At 36.9% G+C, this 22,988-nt stretch overlaps 1 protein-coding gene across 1 annotated transcript in view; it reads left to right on the top strand.

The window, feature by feature from the left end:
* rasgef1ba (RasGEF domain family, member 1Ba) overlaps positions 1-22,988 on the top strand; it is a 73,841-nt gene that overhangs the window by 21,739 nt on the left and 29,114 nt on the right. Inside the window, exon 3 of the mRNA XM_079871754.1 lies at positions 3,705-3,755. Within this exon, the coding sequence (XP_079727880.1) occupies positions 3,705-3,755 (51 nt within the window). The remainder of the gene's footprint in view (positions 1-3,704; positions 3,756-22,988) is intronic.

The following is a 22,988-nucleotide window of genomic DNA, read 5'->3' on the forward strand; positions in this document are numbered from 1 at the left end:
GTAATGTTTTTGAAAGAAATCTCTTATGCTCACCCTGGCTGAATTTTTTTTATTTAAAAAAAATATAGTGTAAGAATGACTTTTATATTTGAACTTTTAAAATGTAATGTATTAGTAATACATGCTATTATTATTGTTATGCTTTCTTCTATATATTGTTATGCTTTCTTTAATATATCGTTTCCTGTCTAACACTGTAATTGTCTGTATGTAATGTCTGTTTACTCTAATACTTGGGAAATATTTGTCATATGTCTGCACAGCAATTTCTTGAAGGAACCACCTTTCTTTTTCCTCCATTGCTCTGCATTATGTTAAACATGACAGTAAAGCTGACTTTGACTTTGAACATGCGTATGTTAATGAGTTATGTTCTGTGTCTCAGATACAGCTGAAATTTTATGCTCATTTAAGATATAACTGAGGAGGGATTCCAGAACTACGCTTTATATTTGTGCCTCTATTTCTTTTATTTGTTTATCTTGGATGAGGGCACAAGAGGTTTACATTAAGAAAATATAGACAATCTAATTTGCTGCTGAAGCACACACACATTCAGTTACAGCTGTTTTAAAGTGGGAGTTTGAGTTCACCTGCTTTCACCCAACATAAACACAACTGACCTCACCCTACACTGTCATACCGAGTTACAGTAAAGCAGCTGAACTTATTTATTTTACTTCGAAAACACAGCTCTCTAGAAGAGAGAGAGAGCTGTAATTTTTAGCATGTATGGCAGAATCCAGCTATTTATTAGGTGTTATGAATCGGGGCAGGGTCTGAAGGCTAAGGGAACTTTAAACTACTCAAGTTTCATAGCCCATATGATGACAAGGCAAAATTGTGGTTTGAATTCCAGAAGAGACACAACACTTCAGGTTGACCTGCCAGACATCCTTCAGCTGTCCGCACTCAGACAGAGATGTTTAAGTCAATGCTGAGCATTGATTCAGATCTGTCTGTCTAAAGTCTAAACAACTGGAGATCCATTCAGTTTAGAAATCTCTCTTTGACCCTTTACCCTTTTTATTATTAATTCCATTCACATTGTATACAGTCAATTCCACTTCAGCCCACCAAGTTTGCTCAAGGTTCACATTGTTAAAAGCAATCACATCAATAATTTATTTAAAACACACACAAGGAGCCAACAGCTGTTTCGTGCATTGGCTCATAGTTGTGCCTTATAAACTCATAATCAACCTGATGAGTTGAATTTATGTTTTGACAGTTTAACTGGCAGTTGAAGGGGGATGATTTCATGATACTTGTCTTGTTTGTCACTATATTTTCAGAGTTAAAAGTCGAATTATAGGGAATGCAATTTCCTGAGATAACATGTAGGTGAGCATCTGTTTTTCACACACAAGCACTGTGACAGAAAAGGCAATCATCTGTGTGATTAGAGCGGTCTGGTGCACCTGTGGCAGCAGCATGGATTCCCCCAGTGTTTCCATTAAAGCAGAAACCTCAGTAGACACGGTTTGGCCCCTTCAGTGCCAGGGACTGATGTTCCAATGAGCAAACTGAGTGTGAAATGTCTGGTTTCTGGCACATGAGGATGCCAGGTTCCCGTTCTGCCCTTCAGCCTGTGTTGTTTGCATGGTTGAAGATTATCAAGATTACCGGAAAACTTGAATCTTGCCTTAGAGCAGCCCCGGACATGCTTGGCAGTTGTTGAAGCAAACACAATGTGTCAAAGCCAAGTCCTCTAAGCATTAAGAACCATGTTGGCCTGAAGTTAGTCCCTATTTGTTAACACTTTGCAATAGGACTCTTTTTTTTAACATTCATACACTATAGATATCATGAACTAATGAACCACACATCTTTACAGCATTTCTTAATTTAGATTAATGATAATTTATAAATGTATTATTGTAACTGTAATATATTGGTAAAATCAGATCAAAAGCACGCACATCCAAAGCAATATGTTGCTCAAATTGGGTGCTCGACAAGAAAATGAATAAAAAAGGAAAAAAAGTCGGCGCACCATGGCTCCAAAAATGTGAAAATTTAATAATAGACTCACACACAGGTGGTCATTTTTTATTACCATTGGTGATACCATTATTTATTTCAGGTGGTATCACCTGTGTGTGAGTCTGTTATTAAAGTTTCACATTTTTGGAGCCATGGTGCGCCAACTGTAATATATTGGTACCATATAACTTATCAGTCAATACTAGAGATTTTTTAATTTATTGGTATTGGTTGATATTTAATTGTTCATGCTTTTTTCCTCCTATTTTTGCAGTTGAATTACCTTTGCTGTTATCTAACTCCAATTCAGATTTAATCTTTAAAAACACAATAGTAAGTTCTGTAAATGTACTGATTATTGTTATTTCATTTTAGATATTGCATTAACCTGGTTTTAAAGTGTTACCATTAATTCTGAGCTCAAAAATGTAGCATTAAAAGCAGGATGTGGAACAGAAGACGGATTATAATTAATAGGCCGATGAATGATTCAGCCCTCAGATTATACATGAGATCACATTCTTTCCAGCTGTGCCAAACTCCAAACATCCTTCTGATTAAGTCAACATGGATTACCTTTTTGACCCAGCCAACTACAAAAAATGCAAGACAGGACTTGCAACTCAAGTAGTTTGCTGGGGAAGAAGGATTGTTAGTGTAGCCCATTATGATTCCAGCCATTGTATTAGTGGAATGGTTTTAATTACATGCATGACTTGCTTTGCTGCCTATTCTGTCATTTTCTCATTCTCTGCCGGAGCCAGCGGGTGCTGTAACTCAGCACTGTTGTTTTGTTAATTGCTTTGGATCACTGACCGATGGACTTGCAGGGCGAGATGCATTCTGCCATGTTGTCTCATTTGTTATTTGAAGGTCTAGACTTTAATTAGCCAAACAAGTTTCTTTTTCATCTGTCTATATTACAGTCACACAATTTCCATTTATCTTGACATAGACACCTGCTCACACAAGTAATGAATTCCTCTCTTTTATTAGAGTCATTATTCCCCACAGTCATTAAATATCACTAGGGTTGTTAGATTTGAAGCGTCCTGCGTTCTGGACAACAGCCTCAGGAAACCTTGTACTGTGGAATATTACTCCACTGCAGTAACACCAGGATCAGTCTGATTTATTAATTATTCTCTCAAAGGTTGGTGTTGGCCATAATGGTTGCTTACTTATGAAACGGTTCAATAAAGCTCATAAAACAGTCTTTCTTGCCAGTTTTATTATTATCTTGCCACTTAGTATCACGACACAATACTAGAAGATACTAGAATAGGGTCTTTTGTGGTGAAATCTGATTAATAAATCATTATTCACAGCTCACTTAAAGGCTAACAATAATGCAATGGTCAACCATTTTTAAGCTTTAATAGAAATTTTGTATAAAAACAGGGAACTGTGTATTTGACACACTATTTTCTCTCAGATCAGTCAAATCGGTCCTGTTCTAGTTTCAAAGCTTTCCAGCGCTATGGCTAAAGATGCTGGATGAGCCCTTATATAACTTGAGTTTTCAGTAACTAACTTTGTTTAATGACTTTGTGTCAGCTTCTAATCTGGCTTTGCTTGTCTGTGAACCATCTGAATCATGTGATGTTTACATCCTCATTTAATGTAAAAGGAAACTTAAACTTGTACTTTGCTCATGACCTGTGTGTCAACTTTTGTGTTCCTATATTGATTGATTGATTTTCTACTTTCTATTGCAGCCTACCATATTTGGGACACTGATTGAAAAACCACTGGGGGATCACAATGCAGTAAGCAAATCAAATTTTCTTTGTCCTGTGTGTATTAATGTTTGAAGAAAAAAAAAAAACGAGCGACAAATGATGTAATGGATAAAACATGGTTTTGACACATTTAGCCTTCAATCAGTTTCCTCAGTGTGTGTTATTCTTATGTTTTCAGTTCACCAAGCATCTGGGCATTGCAACAAAACTTTTATTTATTTATTTATACGGTCACTGATAATGTAGCTTTTCATTAACATAGTGTAAATCAAAACAAAAGTTTCCCATTTTGCTTTATTGTTGGTCAGTCAGCACCGGTATTCAGTCTTGACTAATTAACCACATCAGACAGAGTTGGTATAGAATCAGGAGGAGGAATGCAAGGCTTGCCAAGTAGCAAATGTACAGTTACTTATGGAGCCAAGTGCATGAGGTCACAGACAGCTACATTCTTTCTTTATCATAAATAATCAGTTTGTCATTACGGTTTGTCCCGTTGCCCCTTGATGGGTTGTGATGTTCTTTACTAATTTGTCATTTGTGTGTAACAATGATGAACAGGAGTAGTGCAGGATGTAAATCAAGACCCAGGTGAACATTTGCACCACTTTTGTGTGTGGTGTTTACAAACAACATGAACATGCAAATTTTATTAATTTAGCAAATTTTGTACTTAATACTTAATTTAATGATTACGTTTTGTGCCAACCAGTATTCAATATGCAAGTGGTTCATGTTCATTAAGGCTTATGTTCATGGCTATGCAGCAGACGAACAGTTGCTCTTTGAGGAAACTCTCTTTGAGTCCTGAGGATACTCACAGTTGGAGATCATATTGTATTCAGTAAAGTTTTAGGCACCAGGCATGCTTTCTCTGCCTAATGAAACCTGGGAGAATCCAACTTGCCCACAGACACACAGGAGGATCAAGGCCTAATATTATGCTAACGTATGCGTGTCGAACAATGGCTTTCTCCATGGGACTGTGCACCAGAGTCAGTCCACACATGAGATCAGTGCAGAAGGCTTAACTCCAATGAGATGAGCTTTAAGGATTAATGCAATTACAATGTGCCAAAACCAAATTGATTTTTTTGCAGTGCTTTTGTTCTCTGCAAACTTACGTTTTAAGATCTCTCATCCACCTTCTCTGCTGTAACGCATGGTCTGTTTGCTATAGGGATGAAGGCAGATCATGGGTGATTTGTTTAAAAAAAGAATGTCTTAAGAATGATTGTCTTTGGCCTTGTAGTTATCAGTGACCATATGTGAGTGCAGGAATCAAACACTTTGACTTGATATTATAGACAACATGGATTTTCAATTATTTTAGCTGAGACCTTTTACAACAGTTAGTTCTGGTCCTTGAATTTCATTGGCTGTGTGATGCTTTAAGCATTTAAACAATTTAATAATCAATTAAAAAGGAATTTATACCTGTATGTATGATATTACGCTGTAGTCACTGCGGGCACCATCTTCTGGAATTCATTCGGCACGTGACTCTCACAGTGCATTATGGGTATTCTGTAGCCGTTGAGCGTACATCGGTTGTACTCTCGTTATTGCAGTGCACTGTGGGATTGAATGAGCGCACTTGATAATGTCCATTATGGTTTCGGACACAACCACAAATGGCTTAAATAGTACTCTATTTAAGGGTGTAGGGGGCGATTTCAGACACAGCCAGTGGGTCATTGCCCAAAATGATTCATTCAAAAACAGATTCATTCAGGAACTTTTTGTGCATTGCTCACTCAGTGGTTAATTTGGCTAATCCGCAAATTTTCCTGTGCCCTTCTTCAGAGCTGTTTTCATTGGTGGAGCACAAATAGACAAAGTAACAGGCAATATTGTGTCTAAAATGTAAGTTATTAAATATTAGCTTTGTGTTTATTGTACTATTGTATACAAGCAATATCGCAATATGCTGGTGGTCTGTTTTATTAGCACATCTGTGATTATGTGCGATCTCTGGTGACATCATAACAGCAGGATTGCAAGTGTGAAATTGCCTAAATATATTTAGTGTTTTAGAATTGGTTGAGTATGAAAAAATAGCTATGGAATATTTTCAGCAGTTTATTGGTTGACTTGCTGAATGCATAACAGACCGGACAATGTCTGTTGCTGGTGCAAATGTTGTTTTTAAAGTATTTAAAACTATTTTTTTTTTAAATAAGAATCAGATTGCACTTTTTTTTTTACTCTACGTGCACTTTTAATGTACTTACAGTGTACTTACCTATAAAAGTACTGAGTGTAAGTAACTAGTGTAAGATAACTACATAAGGTTTAGGGGTAGGTTCAGGGTTAGTGGGATTACTAATAAGTGGCCTACATAGTATGTTCATGTAAAACAGGACTGTAAAATAAAATTCTACCAAAAATCACATGCACAATGGTCATAGCAAATGCATCAGAAGCGATGGACAATTTGCGTTGCATTAGTGTATCATGAATATTTGACTGATGATTGACTAGCTGCCAGTGGTTGTTAATTTTGGTTGGTGTCCCATGACAGTGGCAGGGCAGCACGGCTGGAGCTCTGGAATTTTAATCAGTGTTTAGGAGTTTTGAGGGGGAGGTGTCTGATTCATTGGACCAGTTAAGGACAAGTTTTATATTTTGAACACATCCGTACACAGTCTGAATAATACAGTAGTGACCACCAGCATAATGAGCTGAGCAAAGAAGTACAAGACGTCTTACAAGAAGTACCTTTTCATTTTATTATAAGACGTTAACTTCATAATGTGTTTTAAAGAGGGATATACAATATTTGGTCTGTTGGACGTTCACCTGTCTATGATAGAAAGTTTAATATACTCTTTGACAAATCTCAAACTGTTTCTTAAAATATTCAAGTTTGTTTGTTTTTTTGTTCCCCTCAGTTGTGTTTGTTTGAGTGTTTTTTTCTTCTTCCGTGAGTTATTGGTTTTGATGCCCTGTGGGTCCTCGTATTCAGTAGGTTTTTCTAGGTCACCAGTAGCTAACGTCAAAAGCGTTTATTTGATGTCATGCGGCTGACTGCATTGCTATGGCAACAGGAAAAGCTTTTATGCCCACATGCATCCTTTGAAACAGCGTGTCTTCAAAAGAGGAGAAATCATTTTCAGGCAACGTTGCATATGTTGCATTACAGCCATATGTTAGTTTAACTAGTGATGTTTTACTCATTACCTCTCATGTTGAACAGTTCTGTATTTCACATGAATCATGATTGTGCATGTTTGTGAGAATGTGTTTCATTTTGGTCAGGACTTCATATCTATTTTGACACAAAAATGGAAGCTCATTTTTGCCACATAAGAACAAACTAATTATTTTATTACATAAAAACTCATGAAAGTAGAAATTTAGATACTAATTAGAGATAAAAAGTTGAAATTATGATACAACATACAAAACATATAACAAAACCTAATAGCAGATTTGATCACGTTACCAATGAGCATCAGCAATTTTATAAATGGCAGAATATATATAATGAAAAATACTCAGAAAGCTTTATTTAATGAAGTATCTGTCCATTTCATTTTTGTAGTAGGCAGACATACTATATGTCATGCATGCTTCAGCTGGTTGAGAGAAATCCAGGAGGATTATCATGGAGTCTGCCAGGCTTTGGTGCGCTGCCAACTGATGCAATGCCGCTCAGTCAATCTAACGATGATGCATTATGTAACGAGTCAGAACTTGTTATTAAGCCCTTCATTTGGTCTACGTATATAGCAGTGCTTCTCTCAAATCATGACCTAAAAAGTAGCTCTGTTCCAAAAACAACAACAACAACAACAAAAACAATGCTGAATGCAAATAATAAGATGCAACTAACCATACAGTAGTACATCATTTGGATAACTTGATCATGTTGTTGTTTTGTTGCAAATTCTGTCACTTGAAGTTAGACAAATAACATGACATACCAACATCCTTTATGATAAATAATAATGTTTTCTTTGGGGTCAATTATATAAATAAACAATTTAAACTACTGTTCAACTTTGGGGTTGGTAAGATTTATGATTTTATTTGATCAAAAATAAAGTAAACAGTAATATTGTGAAATTGAAAAAATTCTATTTAAATACATTTTAAAATGTAATTTATTCCTGTGATGGCATTACTGAGTTTTCAGCAGACATAACTCCACTCCATTACTCAACGTGATCCTTCAGAAATCATTCTAATATGATCTGATTTGATGCTCAAGAAACATTTATTATTATTATAAATTTTGAAAATAGTTTTTGTGGAAATCGTTATGCAATTTTTTTCATGATTCTTAGATGAATAGAAAGTTCAAAAGAACAGCATTTATTTTAAATAGAATTTGTAACAAATTATACAAATTATATATATATATATATATATATATATATATATATATATACAGGTGCTGGTCATATAATTAGAATATCATCAAAAAGTTGATTTATTTCAGTAATTCCGTTAAAAAAGTGAAACTTGTATATTATATAGACTCATTACATGCAAAGTGAGATATCTCAAGCCTTTATTTGTTATAATGTTGATGATTATGGCTTACAGATTGTGAAAACCACAAAATCAAAATCTCAGAATATAAGAATATTACATGAAATCACACAGTAATTACACAGTAACCCCATGGTCATTGAACCAGGTTTGGGTTCTTTTGGCAGTGTGGGCAGGTGCAAATCCTGCTGGAAAATGAAGGAAGTATGAAGTGCTCTGAAGATGTCCTGGTAGACGGCTGCGTTGACTCTGGATTTAATAAAGCACAGTGGACCAAAGTCCTCTTTTCTGATGAGAGCAAATTTTGCATCTCATTTGGAAACCAAGGTCCCAGAGTCTGGAGGAAGAATGGAGAGGCACACAATCCAAGATGCTTGAAGTCCAGTGTGAAGTTTCCACAGTCTGTGTTGGTTTGGGGAGCCATGTCATCGGCTGGTGTTGGTCCACTGTGCTGTCCACTCAACGCAGCCGTCTACCAGGACATTTCCAGAGCACTTCATGCTTCCTTCAGCAGACAAGCTTTATGGAGATGCTTCCTTCATTTTCCAGCAGGATTTGCACCTGCCCACACTGCCAAAATAACCAAAACCTGCTTCAATGACCATGGGATTACTGTGTAATTACTGTGTGATTTCATGTAATATTCTAATTTTCTGAGATTTTGATTTTGTGGTTTTCACAAGCTGTAAGCCATAATCATCAAAATTATAACAAATAAAGGCTTGAGATATCTCGCTTTGCATGTAATGAGTCTATATAATATACAAGTTTCACTTTTTTAATGGAATTACTGAAATAAATCAACTTTTTGATGATATTCTAATTATATGACCAGCACCTGTATATATATATATGTATATATGTATATATATATATATATATATATATATATATATATATATATATATATATATATGTATATATGTATATGTGTATATTAATAAATATATACATAAAATAAAGAAAGAATATTTTTTTTTGTTACTTATGTATGATAAACACATTTGGTGTTGGATTTCCGCTTGATTGCCATTGGTTCCTAAAGCAAAACCAGTGAGAAGCACTCATCTGAGCAACTCTCACCTTTACCCTCTTCTTCCTTCAGTTCTGAAGTTCAGAATCAGAACATGTTCCTGTTGCTCTCAGAGTGAACATTCCTGTGGTAAGCTTCATGGAAGTTAAAGAGAGATGATATATTTGTATGAATAACCAATGAGCGTGCTTTTAATGCAAGCAGAATGAGGTACTTGAATGTCAAATGACCATCTGGTGCTTCAGCGCAATGTGATACACTGTGATCAAGTTAAAGGGATAGTTCAGGATTTTAGACATGAATCTCCATAGCTTCCCCATAAGCAGTGTGGTGCATTGACCATGACTTACCCCCGACAGCGTCCTGTGAGCCGAGCTCCGGTCCAGTTTTGGTCAAGATGAAATTAGTCCGGCAAGTTTGCTGGGGTCACGGCAATAAAGCTTTTTTCTTCTCAAATCAATATGTGTTCAAAAGAGTGATATATTTGCGTCACTAAAACGTTGTCTATGGAGAGGTCAGACCTCGTAATGGCTTGGCACTATTTTCTCCCCCGTCATATCACTGCGCGCTGCCGCTACCTACAGCCAGCTGCGAGCTGCGCAGGCGCACACCACTTTTTCAGTTGTTCGGCAGTGTTTACAGCAGTGTTTACGTGCTCAGAACAGCTACACGAACGAGCTAACATAGCTACTCACCAAGAGCGATCAGTTTGTACAAGCTTTGTAGAAAATGGTGCGGACTTGTGACTATCCGGACTGTACAAACAAAGATGTGGCGCTTTCTCCTCACACATTTCAAAGATTTCCTGTGGCAGATGTTGCTCTGAGGCGACTTTGGCTCATTGCTCTGGGCTTCAATGTGAACACCAAACTGGCGAAGATAAATAAGCTTCGTAAAGATATCCTTTTGGCTGTGTGTCGAAGTCAATGTTGTCATCGTCGCTGCTGTAGTCCGACATGTTATCGTTCTCTTTACGAGCTGTAAACAAAGTGACACGTGCGCGGCTCCCAGCTGGCTGTAGGTAGCGGCAGCGCGCAGTGATATGACGGGGAAGAAAATAGTGCCAAGCCATTACGAGGTCTGACCTCTCCATAGACAGCGGTTTTGTGCTGCAAATATATCACTCTTTTGAACACATATTGATTTGAGAAGAAAAAAGCTTTATTGCCGTGACCCCAGCAAACTTGCCGGACTAATTTCATCTTGACCAAAACTGGACCGGAGCTCGGCTCACAGGACGCTGTCGGGGGTAAGTCATGGTCAATGCACCACACTGCTTATGGGGAAGCTATAGAGATTCATGTCTAAAATCCTGAACTATCCCTTTAAGCAAACCAGTCTTTCTCTTGCTTATAAGGTGTTTGTCTTTTTAGAAGGGAGGTGGAATGTATTCTTAGCTTTTTACTCCCAAGACCTGTAGTTGAAGTTACCTGAAGTAACATTTCACTGTTTTTCTATGTTTCCTTAATTCTTCTGCTGAAAGCATGTGCCCTTTTATCACTAACAGTGTTTTTACAGACAAAAGGCAGTGCTCATTTTGGCCCACAGCCTTTATACAATAAAGTCAATTTATCTTCTCGTGAAAAAGATTTACGCGTCTGTCTCTGACAGCAAAGCTTTTGTATTAGTAGTGTTGGCACAAACACACTCTGCAGCAGATCACATTAGCACAAAGATGCGTAGTGGAGTGTCTACACAGTGATTTGACCAACCATGTGTCAAAGGAAAATAAATAGGAAGGCTTTAAATTTACACTGCATTGACACTGTGAAACAAAGTGTTTGGTTTTGTGTGTGTGTGTGTGTGTGTGTGTGTGTGTGTGTGTGTGTGTGTGTGGGTGGGTGGGTGGGTGGGTGGGGGGGAAGCGCCTACATGCAAGCTGCTCTGCTCGTAAACATGGGGCCAAGTGACCTTCCTCTGAGGATGTTTGTTTTCCAAGGAAAGGCTGCTTTGATGACTAACTGACTCAGCGCTTTTGTACAGGCTGCGTTATGCCCGTGTTATGGATGGGCTACCACAGCCCCCAGCTTCCCCTGCGATGAATTTCTCCTGTTTGAACTGTAATAACAAACAACCTTTTGTATATAATGACCTAGAACAGTGTGATGCAGTGCATCTTTAATAATTTACATCTTTGTTCAAAATGCGTAAGTGTTTTGAAAACAGAATTGAGGTCAGGGGATGAATACAGTGTTCATGTGTGTTTAATACATTTATTGCCAATGACACGTTCCAATGGAAAACTAGATTTATGTGATCTGTGACTCCAAGTCATTTTGAAGACAAAACAATTGACTGACGTTTTTATCCAAGCTGTACATATTTATCACTGTGTGTGTTATCTAGGAATTGAACCCATTACCCAAGCGCCACATTAGATGAAGTCTGGAAATTTCCTAACACAGCTTTAGCAGTCCTGAAGCTCAGCAACACTATTGATCTCATGTGAAATGCCCTTCATGCAAGGAATATCTTGGAGTATCAGCTCACTGAATCTGTGAAGTGTGATTCTGTATGACACATTATCTTTCAATCTTTAATGGCTGCTCAAATCGCTTTTTGTTATATTATTTGTATGCCTCCAACCTCTTCCCACTTGCATGCAGCAATCCAGAAGGAAATGACTTTGGCTTAGAAACTTGTGGTCCTGGCTTAGAAATAACACCAGCCAAAATAGCATTGAACAGTTTAAGAGGATTAACTAAAATCTAAAGGGTTATCTAATTACATTGAACTATGTCATGAACCTGAGGCCCAGACTTTCTAATTACAATGGCCTCAAAAAGTTGGACACTTAAACCACACTTAAAAATACATGAATTTCATTGCATTAGGCAACAAAACTTGGAATCTTCTTATACCTAGTGGCAAACAATTAATGCTAGAGCTTTTTTTTCAGAACTAATGTAACTTTAGTCAGTGTTTAGAACAGGGCTTAAAAACGGAAAAATAAATAAATCGGTTCACTCTGAACAGAATTAGTATTTTAGCGTTTCTGTTCATGTGTTCCTCTGTAACATTACAGTTCTGAAACCGGTTTAATTAAAAAAAAAAAAAAAAAAATTGCCAATACATTATACCAGAGCTTGAATAGAGCTTTATACTAGAGCTTGTGACTAAACCTCGTAACTCCAGCAGATCCTCAAACTTTTGGCAAGACCTCATTCAGTAGCTCCACATGCCTCAATTGAGAATGAAGTGCTGGACACATTTTGCAGCCTCTCTGCTTTTTTGCAGTGCAAATGTAAATAAATAACTGGTTCTTTGAAGTATAGTGTTTTTTCCTTATAAAGGCTAATGTTTTATGTATTTGAGGAGCAGAGAAGAGTCTTAGTCTGGTATTTGCCCTCTAATCATAGACAATATAGCCTGTGAATAGCACTTCATCTTTTATAATACAAGATTTTGTCCAAATGTATTAAACTACAGGACAAACCGAGCGCCCACATAGCAACAATTAACGTTGTAACTTGTAAGTTGATAAAGTGATTCTGAACTTACTGCCTCAGATGCAACTGTTAATGACTAACAAAACACAAATCTCTGATATTCGCTGGTGAAAAAACTCCATTTGGGCTTGATTTAGCAAAAATGTTATATATAATGACACAGGCAAGTGTCGGATCATACATAAAGCCACAATATTAAGTTTAATTATAAAAAAAATTATAAAAAAAACCCTGCATAGTAGCGGTTCTGAACTACCCTGCACTTTTCGCTGGTTTCAAAACAAACACCACACTGAATATTACCTGCCACTCATTTTCATAATACTTTAACAGCTGGTGACAAATCCTCAGAAAAAACAAAATCTAATGCCAGTGTCTTGACAACTGAATGCTGGCATTTCACTGACGTTGGATGCGTCACATTTGCATAGGCCATTCTATTTGAATTCATTATTGGTTGATTGTCTGACAGATTGAACTGAGAAACAAAATATACAAGTTTTAAAAGTTAAATGATATGAAATTCACATTCGACTGGTTTCACCTGATGACTGTCACATGTCCATCAGATTCACTTGTAGCACATTATCATTCTACAAGCTCATAGGAAAACCCCTCACTCCCACTATTTTTCAGGCTCCTAGAACCTGCATTCATTTAATAGCCGTCATGTGTCCGATTACATTGTTTCACAGAGAGAAATAGTAAATTTACCCTTGTGAAATCCCCACGTTCTCTGTTCATTTCCTCATTCTTTGAATTCTTAGAGAATTAAAGTAGTAGGCAATGAAGTCAACCAAATTTAGCTGTTAACCAGCAGATTGGAAACCTTGGGACATGGCATTATTGCATACATTTCTCTGTTGAGGGGAGAAAATAACTTTCCATGACTCAAAATGTATACTCAATCTGGATGAACTTCTGGGTGAACTTCTTGTATTGAGGGAAGCACTTTTAACAAGAGAAAATGCAATCTAGAGGGTTTATTCATGAATAATTTGCCTTAGAATTGGCAATATTGTGTATTAGAGTAGATAAACTGAGGTATGGCTTTACCTAACTAAGCAGTGTACGCTTTAGCCGAGACACTAATGGTATGTTTAGCCTGAAGGATTTATTAAAGGTTTCTTTTTTTAGATTCTTTGCCCTTTTCTTTTCAGTAAAAAGAGAAAGATAATGTTTTATTCATGCTGTACTGTAGCCTGTGGCAAGCTAAGAATTTTTCGGTGAGATTAGATATGTTAAGTCATTTGTTAAATTGTTCAACAGGATAATAGGCTTCAAATTTGCATGCGAGCATTGCCTTTGATTGCTTCATGTTTACAAATCTTTCAAAGACAAACTGTAAGTCTGCAGCTAGCAGATAATCACTTTCTTCTCCTAAGGGTATGAAAAGCTGACCTGTATGGAAATGTGCACTTTGCATCCATTATTATTTTGGGAATTTTCTCCTTCTTTAATTTGAAAGGCTTTTTAGGTCCTGTGTGGTGAAAAATGGAACAAATTAATTCTTTATTGTAAACAATTTGCCTCAACTATGTACACCGATGAGCCAAATCTTTCTGACCACCAGCCTAATATGCTTTTAGTCTTTCAAAACAGTGCCGAGATGTCCTGTGGTATCTGGCACCAAGACTTTAGCAGCAGATCCTTCAAGTCCTGTGAGGTGGAGCTGCAATGGATTGGACTTGTTGGTCCACCACATCTCACAGATGCTCAATTGAATTGAGATCTGGGGAATTTGGAGGCCAGGGCAACACCTTGAACTCTTCATCATGTTCCTCAAACCATTCTTGAACAATGTGTCATGTGCAGTGTGGCAGGTGCATAATCCTGCTGAAACAGGCCACTTCCACCAGGGAATATTGAGGTGTACCTGGCCTGCAACAGTGTTTAGGTAGGCGTCACATGACAAATTTTCGTCCACATGAAAGGCCACTGTTGGTAAATTCTCACGACTGCTGACTTCTTTCAGTCTTTCATCTCTGGTGTAGTTTGAGTGTCATGCTGAGATCGTGAATGTGATAAACTCCACCCACACCCACATAAAATTCCCCTTATCTCCTGCTAAAATATTACGTTCGCATGGTAGTACTGGGAGATGAATAGATGGCCCACATGTGAGATAAAATATGAATTTGAGTGTTTTTAATGTTAATTTTGAAATGCACAAATGAGGCTCTTAACTGGTAATTGGTGTTTAATAACAAGTAAATTGGGTTTGACTTGAATGTGTTGCATGGGGAAACTTTAAAATGATAAACATAAAAAGGTAATTAGAAACTAATCTTATGTTAAGAAGATCAAGCTCTAAATATGGCATGTGAAATTTATGCCATATTTTTATATTTTATGCATGTGTTGGAAGATCAGCTTTTATGTTTTTTACTGAACCAGAGCTGGAGGATTCACAGTTCAGTCAATCTTTAAAACTTCAAAAAAGGTTTGCTCTCATAAATAGATAATTGTATGCCTCATTTGCTGACTCTAAGCTAAATAAATGTGAACCATGACAATTGAATTCAACTCGGAGTCAGACATAGCATACTCTCTGATACATCAAAGAAGAGGGTTAGAAGATATTGTCCCATCATCATCATCATCATCTACTACTGAGTGACAAATCATTATTGTTGATAATGACAAATTGTTATTTTGCAAAAAAAAAAAAACCACTTTTTTTTTTTTTTTACTGGGCTTAGCCAGTACAGTTTATTTTTGACCTTGTGAGAGACTCAACTGTATGTTCACTTTATATAATGAAGAGGAAAAAACAAAACACCCCATTTGAATGAAAGGCACACATGTGACAAAACATTATGGGTAGTCATAAAAGGTGTCAGTTTCAATTACATTAAACTGACTGTGACTTTACATAAATTGATGTTTGAAGGAGATGAAGGTAATGGAGCACCTGGGTCTCATGAGGTTGTCATTTTATACATGCTTCAAATCAGAGGACAAAGACATTTATTCGGTCCATATGTGAATGTCTGATGTCTGAAAAAGATTTTTTTTCATTGCTCTCGATCCCCCCCCCCCCACAAAACAAAAAAATGGTACTGATTTTGCATGAGATAGGCGTAGGACAGGCGTAGCAGACCTGACTTTCTCTGTACACGCGTGAGTGTGTCAGTGTGTGATGGAAAGACTAAGAGAGAGCAGTCAAGCAGACGACTCTTCCCAAGGCAATAACAGTTCCCTCGGGTGTGTGAGTGAGAACAGAGAGGACAGGTGCAGGGGCCGACTGCGCTCTCAGCACTGTGACTAATGGAGCTGAGAGGCAGAGAACGACAGAGACAAGAAGGAAATGATGAGAGGAGGATGAGTGTGTGGTTGAAGGGGAGTTGAGTGACTTTGACTCGTGGGAGTGTGTCTTTCACTCTACACCATGCATGAAGTGTCTCTCACTGTCAAGTGATGGGCAAATGACATTTTTACTGTAAATGAAATCTAGGACAGCATCTGTGGGTATTTCAACATGAAGTACTTATATACAGAGAACTGATTTTTAGGGATGTTTTAGTGGTGATTCCCAACAGGGGTACCTAAGGTTCCATGAAACTTTAAGATTAAAACTTTGCTTTAACTGTAAAAATATATTAAAATACATTCAGTTGAAGGAAATTAGAAAATAATACATTAATATCACGATTGCTTTCAGTTTGTTTTTAAGAAAAGAAAACGAAATATATTTATGCATTCATGTGAAACATTTTTAGCAGAATATATGTGTTGCTCTGAGTTACAGTTACTGATACATTTTCTGACTTAATTTTACTGACTTTATTATATTCATAATATTACATAATCATAATACATATTTAATAAAGTTAAGAATGTCGGCCATATATGTGAATATATCTGTAAAAATATATTCTGTTTTCTTTTCTATATGTGTGTGTATGTATGTATGTATATACAGTATATATATACATACACACACACACACACACACACACACACATATACAGTATGTATAAAATATAACATTATTGTTGTTGTCAGATGTCTTAGGAAGGAAGTTTGGAGGAACTTCTAATGACCAAATCAAATCCACAAACATTTAAAAACCAAATGACAGACACAAGTAGATCTCAAGTAAGACACAAGAAGACACAAGTAAATTGGTGGTTCTCAGGAGAATATAACAAATTTGGAATAGTCTGATTTACAGCCAAGCGATAGAGAACATTCTGGAAGTTTACATATTGCACAATTTGTGTGGCATATTATAATATCCCAAACACTGATCAGACAGGGACAAATGAACCATTCATCAAACATTCACTCTTATTGTAGGGAGAGAATGCTGTGAATCTCCAGTGTATTTTTCCCGCTTCGACTTCAGAGAGTATTTCTGGAGGTCTCGCTGGGGACACTGGCACAGCTTTTACTGCTGTCTGAATAGCAACAGATGAGAGAAGGGGGAGACTCAAAAACGATTACTGTCAAATGTGTGTGTGTGTATGTGTGCAAGCACTTTGTCTTCAAGCCTACTGAAGCATATACACGCTTCTCTTCTCAATCCTCTCTGTCTGTCTGACTCATAATGAGCTCATATCCAGTTACATCATAGCGAATCGGCCCTTTGAATCCAATAGGTAGCCGCTGGCTGAGAAACTCATTCACCCACCAACTGCTAAATTTGTGAGAGATTTATTGGCTTTTTGATATGTGGAAATAATTCTCACGGGTTCCATGCCACAAAATCGAGCTGGTTACGGTGTGGATGAGAAAACATCCTATCTTTTTCCTCCTCTTCTCTGTTGAGTCTGATTGACGTGCTCCAAACTCTGAACCAAGTGGCTATTGTCCAACTTTGCTTATATGTCTGTCTCTACAGGTTTTGTGTTGGGGTTTAGTGTGCTGATTAAATTTGGGAAAGTTCAGCAGAAGGCCTCAGTTATGGGTTATTATAGCCGTCAGACAGTTTCAATGAAAAAGTAGCTTCTCTTTGTTACTCTGATTTGCTGAAGACTTGCTCTTTAGTTTTGTTGATGTTCTTCTACAATACATTTTGTTTTGTTTCCATGCTATGCTACAAATTAACACTCATGTAAAAATTAAATAATGACTGAACTCATAAAACAAGATGCTCTAAAAAATAAATAGTTATTGTATATTATACAAGACTACGAGACTTCTTACCGGCCCAAAAAAGTGAGATCACGTTTCTTCCATTTTAGCGACTTTACATTGGCTTCCTATAAAGTTCAGAATTGATTTTAAAATGGCTACTTTTATGTACAAGACTTTATCTGGCATTGCACCAAAATACATTTGTGATCTTCTGATTCCTTACTCTCCCCAAAGAACACTTAGGTCTGGTTATCAGCTTCTCTTAACTCTCCCACGTTTTCGCTGTAAAACTAGGGTGGTCGAGCCTTCTCTTCTGCAGCACCAAAACTTTGGAACAGTCTGCCCTTAAATGTGAGGTCGGCTCCTTCGTTAGCCAGTTTTAAATCGGGTCTTTTTATTTTTATTTTAATCGGGTCTCTTTTTATTTTTTATTGTATTTTGTTTAATGTGTTTATATTTTGTATCCTGCATGGTGTCACTTTATGATTTCTTTTTTGAAATGCTCAATGTTTTATTGTACAGCACTTTGGTGCAACTATGTTGCTTTGAAACATGCTATATATATATATATATTTTTTTTTTTTTACTTGACTTGACTTGACTATATCAAATCTAGATATGCGAAAATCATGTTATGGATTCACACCGTGCCAAATGTTGCCACAACATGAAGCTTAAACATTCTCAGGAAGTGAAAGTACAGTGTCAGTTTTGTGGACAAGCATTTCTGTGTTGTGTTCTCAGAACTGCTGAATATTGACAATTATAAAATAAATGTTCATCAAATCTGACTCACTGAGCTATAGTCAGAGAGGCAGATTTACTCAGACTGCTTATTTTTAGATTCACTTTTTTTTCTCCACGTTTTACGTTTTAAACTAGATTTTAAAGATTTTTTCCCTTTGTTTTATGGATACTCTTATATGTTATTGATTCTGAATTATATGAATTATGTGAGCAATGTTTTTATGCAAGTTGCTTGTGATCTGTCAAAGTCTAATTTGAACCTTCAACGTTTGCCAATTCATATTGTTTCATGTTGTATTGTGGATGAGCATATAAAACAGTGTCTGAGCATTGCTCTGTAAACAACTGTCAGAGAAACGTTACCCAACAGGAAGCAGCTCGAGAGAGAGAGTGTGGTCACCATTGGAAACCGTTAATAAAACCACAGTTAGTTCCAAAACACAGCCAATAGACAAAAGGACAGGTCAATGTAGTCATCAGACAAATATTAAGCTTTCAATTGCCTGGCATTGGAAAAAGTTCTGACCCCATCTTGGAACAAAAAGCTCCTCAGAAGGTCATGATGTCCCAGACAATGATTTTGCGTCATCCATAATGCTGGGGACACACTTAATGACTTGCTGAAACATTCTAAGACTAAACTGAACACACTTACGAACACTGAACTGAACACAACGACTGGAGCAGATTTTAAACACCGACTGAACTGATCGCTGTGTGATCAGTCGTAAGTATCATAATCTGCCTTACAGTCAGTAAGTGTGTCCCCGGCTTTAGTCTTGTTAGCTATTCTTAGCCTCCTTATAACTATACTTAAGTTCTTGCAGAGTCACGTCTGTAAAAAAGCTTAAACTTCATAATTAATTATTTATTAATTATTGATTGAGAAGCTCTAGAGTTGCAAAAGCACCATCGTGACTGATCATGAGTCACTTCCATGACAAGTTTCCTTCGAATGCAATAACTAGGAAGTTGTTTAGGCCCAGGTATACTTCATTCTCTACGTTCGCTCTGTCTTGCACACAGTTTAGTGCACTAGCCTTTCAAAGTAGCCTATACTCCTTTTGCCGTGAGCGCCGAAAAACGAACGGTACAGAATTTGTTTTCTAGTGCTCAAGTCACTCACACATGCGCTGTTGGAATGGATTAAAACATTATCATCAGCATTAACATGACATTTCCATAATAATACCATACATACTGTTACATTTAATGCTTTTAAAGGAATCCATCCCTGGGTGGCGAATGAAGTACCATTACTGTAATATAAACTTCTTTACTATCATTGCAACATAATACAGTGTGATATTCATTTGAAGTATTAAATCAATTACTGGACACTGGACAGGAACACTTGTCAGCTTAAAGATATTTAACATTTAAATCATGAATTTGATCCCTGAACAAGTACATTCTAAATATTTTACGAACAGTTTATAAAAGATATCACCATCAGTCAAAACAGCTGCATGCGATCTCCTGATGCTCATAAACGTGTCGGTTCATTTGAACCCTCCTCAAGCTGCTGTCAACACCGTCACTCGTCGTTACATTTTACTCCGCATCTGCGTGGCCAATATGCGCTCTAATGGTAAAAAAGTATAATATTTATGCAGAAAGAGCTGATGAGCATTATACAGCACTGACTGATGTTTCAGTACATCATGTAATGATCACAACAGCTGTGAAAAACATGCTCTACTCCTTTCTTACAATTTATATTACAGCTAGACATATCAGCAAGCTATCTCTCTTGGTTGTTAAAGTGATGTTGTACAGACATGCATGCTGAGAAGAAAGTGAACATGGGCAGGTGCACTGGTGGAAGTTACTTGACTGACAGCACAAAAGCAGGGGATTGAGTCCCGGCAGAGGTGGGCTTTGAAAGATTTTGGTCAACATTGTGCTCCTCAGCAAGGAGCCCAGTTTTCAGGGGTACAATCCTGAAAGCAGTTTAGTTAACCATGCACCTGCTAACTGACAGACAAATAAACTGATAAACAGCTGTCATGCTATTGTCGTTATATTATTACGTGTAAAATTGTATATATCGTGAGCACAGGGTCACTCACTGGCCTAAAAATAACTTATATCTTCCAAAGGATCTTAATGCTTGGAATGTGGATATTTATTTTCATCAATGTGAATGTCTCAGTTGAACATTATTTATTCGTATTCGGTACATTTCACTGGATTCTTTGGTAAATCAGTCAGCAAACTCGGCACAGGCTTTTACGATATGAACTTGACAGTATTGCCACAACCGTGTTAATTCTAATGCCTGATCTGTGACCAGTCATTTCAGTCAGATGTTCTTTGTCCTGTTAGTAAATCAAACCAGTGACTAAATGGTCAACTTCACATTGTTTCTCTTTGTAGGGAGTTAATTATCTGTTATTTAAACTGATTGACTTATATATATAAGAAAGCGATGAAAGAATGCTCCATTTGCAATAGCTGTAGTAGCTGTCAATCAAACAGCGCGCGATGGAGCTGTCAATCAAACATCACGTGTTTATCACTGACTGAGTTCTGGATGGTGCCAAAACTCCCTAATCAACAAATCTCTTATTTATATTGTGTTTGCACTGTTAGTTATGATGAAAGCATTCGTTAGTGTGCAGAAATCGAGTTGCAATGAGGAGATCGCTGCATACGTCTGTGATCGGCTATGCTCATCACTGCAACCTTTCATGCCACGATATAAATAATGCCATAGATCTAATTGCATTGTTATAATTATCACTTTTCATGAGTAGTTAATATTCAGAGCTGTAATAGTAAAAACGTGCTAAAAGTTAAAGATGAGTTAAACATGTAATACTAGCTATTTCATATGCAAAGCTTTTAGCCAATCACAGCAGTGGGCGTTTAAACTGAAATCTCGCTGCAGACACGCCCCTTCAAACAGAGCGTTCAAATCAGAGGCTAAAATCAGGCTAGGAAAAATGCCTTTTATTTCTAAATTATGACCATTTTTGAAGTAAAAATCATACTAACATTAAGTGCACCCCAGGTGTCACGTATCAGTGTTTGTTTGTATTTTCAGTAGTCACATGTCTTCCTTTGTTCTTTTCTCGCCACTCCTTCATATCCATGGTTACTGTCATTTAGTTCATTTGTATCACCTGTGTTTAGTTAATCATCATCATCATCATCTGTGTCACCTGTTAATCAGTGTTCATCAGTGTTTGTATTTAGTTCCTTTCTGTTCAGTCAGTCTTTGTCCGATCTCTGTCCTACTAAGTGTGTGTGTCGTCTGCCTGTCTGTACTTGTTTGTATTATATTGTTAGTAAAAGTTTGCATTGGAACTTTTGATTCTCCCTCGTCTTCTTCTGCCTGCACCACACCTTGACACTATAGGAAACAATAAAACAATGCAGTTCATGACCCCTTTAACTTTTAAATGCATAATTTTGCAAACACATGAGGAGAGTTCTCTGCATGAAAGACCCACGAATGGCAGTGCTACTACGTGCTACTACATTTCTCTTCGAAACGTTAGGAAATTAAATTAAATTAAATTGATTATGATTTTAACTGTGACAAGATGATTGACAGGGCAGTTTAAATGGTGACAAGACGCACTTAACTAAGCGACAGAGCTGTCTGTTAAAGACGCAATTATGACAAAGTAGTATGTCCCAAAGCTTGCCTATATATACTCTTCTGTTCTACACATTTAAAAGAATGTACTTTTTCTTCACAAAACCAGTATACTTTTAGGGCATATAGTATATGTATATACTTAAATAGGTCAATTCAGGGCACAGCATGAGACGACAAATGCAAACATACTTAGAATCCATGACAACGAAGGAAACAGAAAAAGAAGAACAGAAAACAAGAAGAAATGAACGAGAGGTCCATGAAACACAAAACAGAAACTACACTCTAAAAATATTGGGTTGTTTCAACCCATGTTTGGGTCAAATATGGACAAACCTAACAGTTGGGTTTAAAAAAATAAAATAAAATTTAAGCCAATGGTTGGGTTTGTATTTGACCCAAACATTGGTTGAAACAACCCAGCATTTTTTAGAGTATGGACTACACGTTACAGTTGTTTCCTAAAGGAACGGTGTCGTTTTTTTGTGTGTGTATTACATCATGATATCACTGAGAATCGCTCGATTACGGTTCTACGTGTGAAGATTATCATGATGAAACAGTCATGGTGTGACTGTTTTAAAAAGCAGAGTGCACAATTGCATCAGAACTTTATTGGAATAGATACAATGCCACATTCATAAATAATGAACAATTCATGTCAGTGTCATACGGTGATCACCTATTTCAAATAAATATTTGATGCGACCTCCACTACATGATGGTGAAGGCTTTAAATTTATTTTAAACAGACAACTGTTTCAAACATGCTCTATTATTGTTGCTTCTAGGCGTTTCACTGAAGCATACATCAATATGCTTTGGGATACTAGTTTTTT

The sequence above is a fragment of the Squalius cephalus genome, assembly GCF_949319135.1.
Source record: "Squalius cephalus genome assembly, chromosome: 5".
NCBI classification, from domain to species: Eukaryota; Metazoa; Chordata; class Actinopteri; order Cypriniformes; family Leuciscidae; genus Squalius; species Squalius cephalus.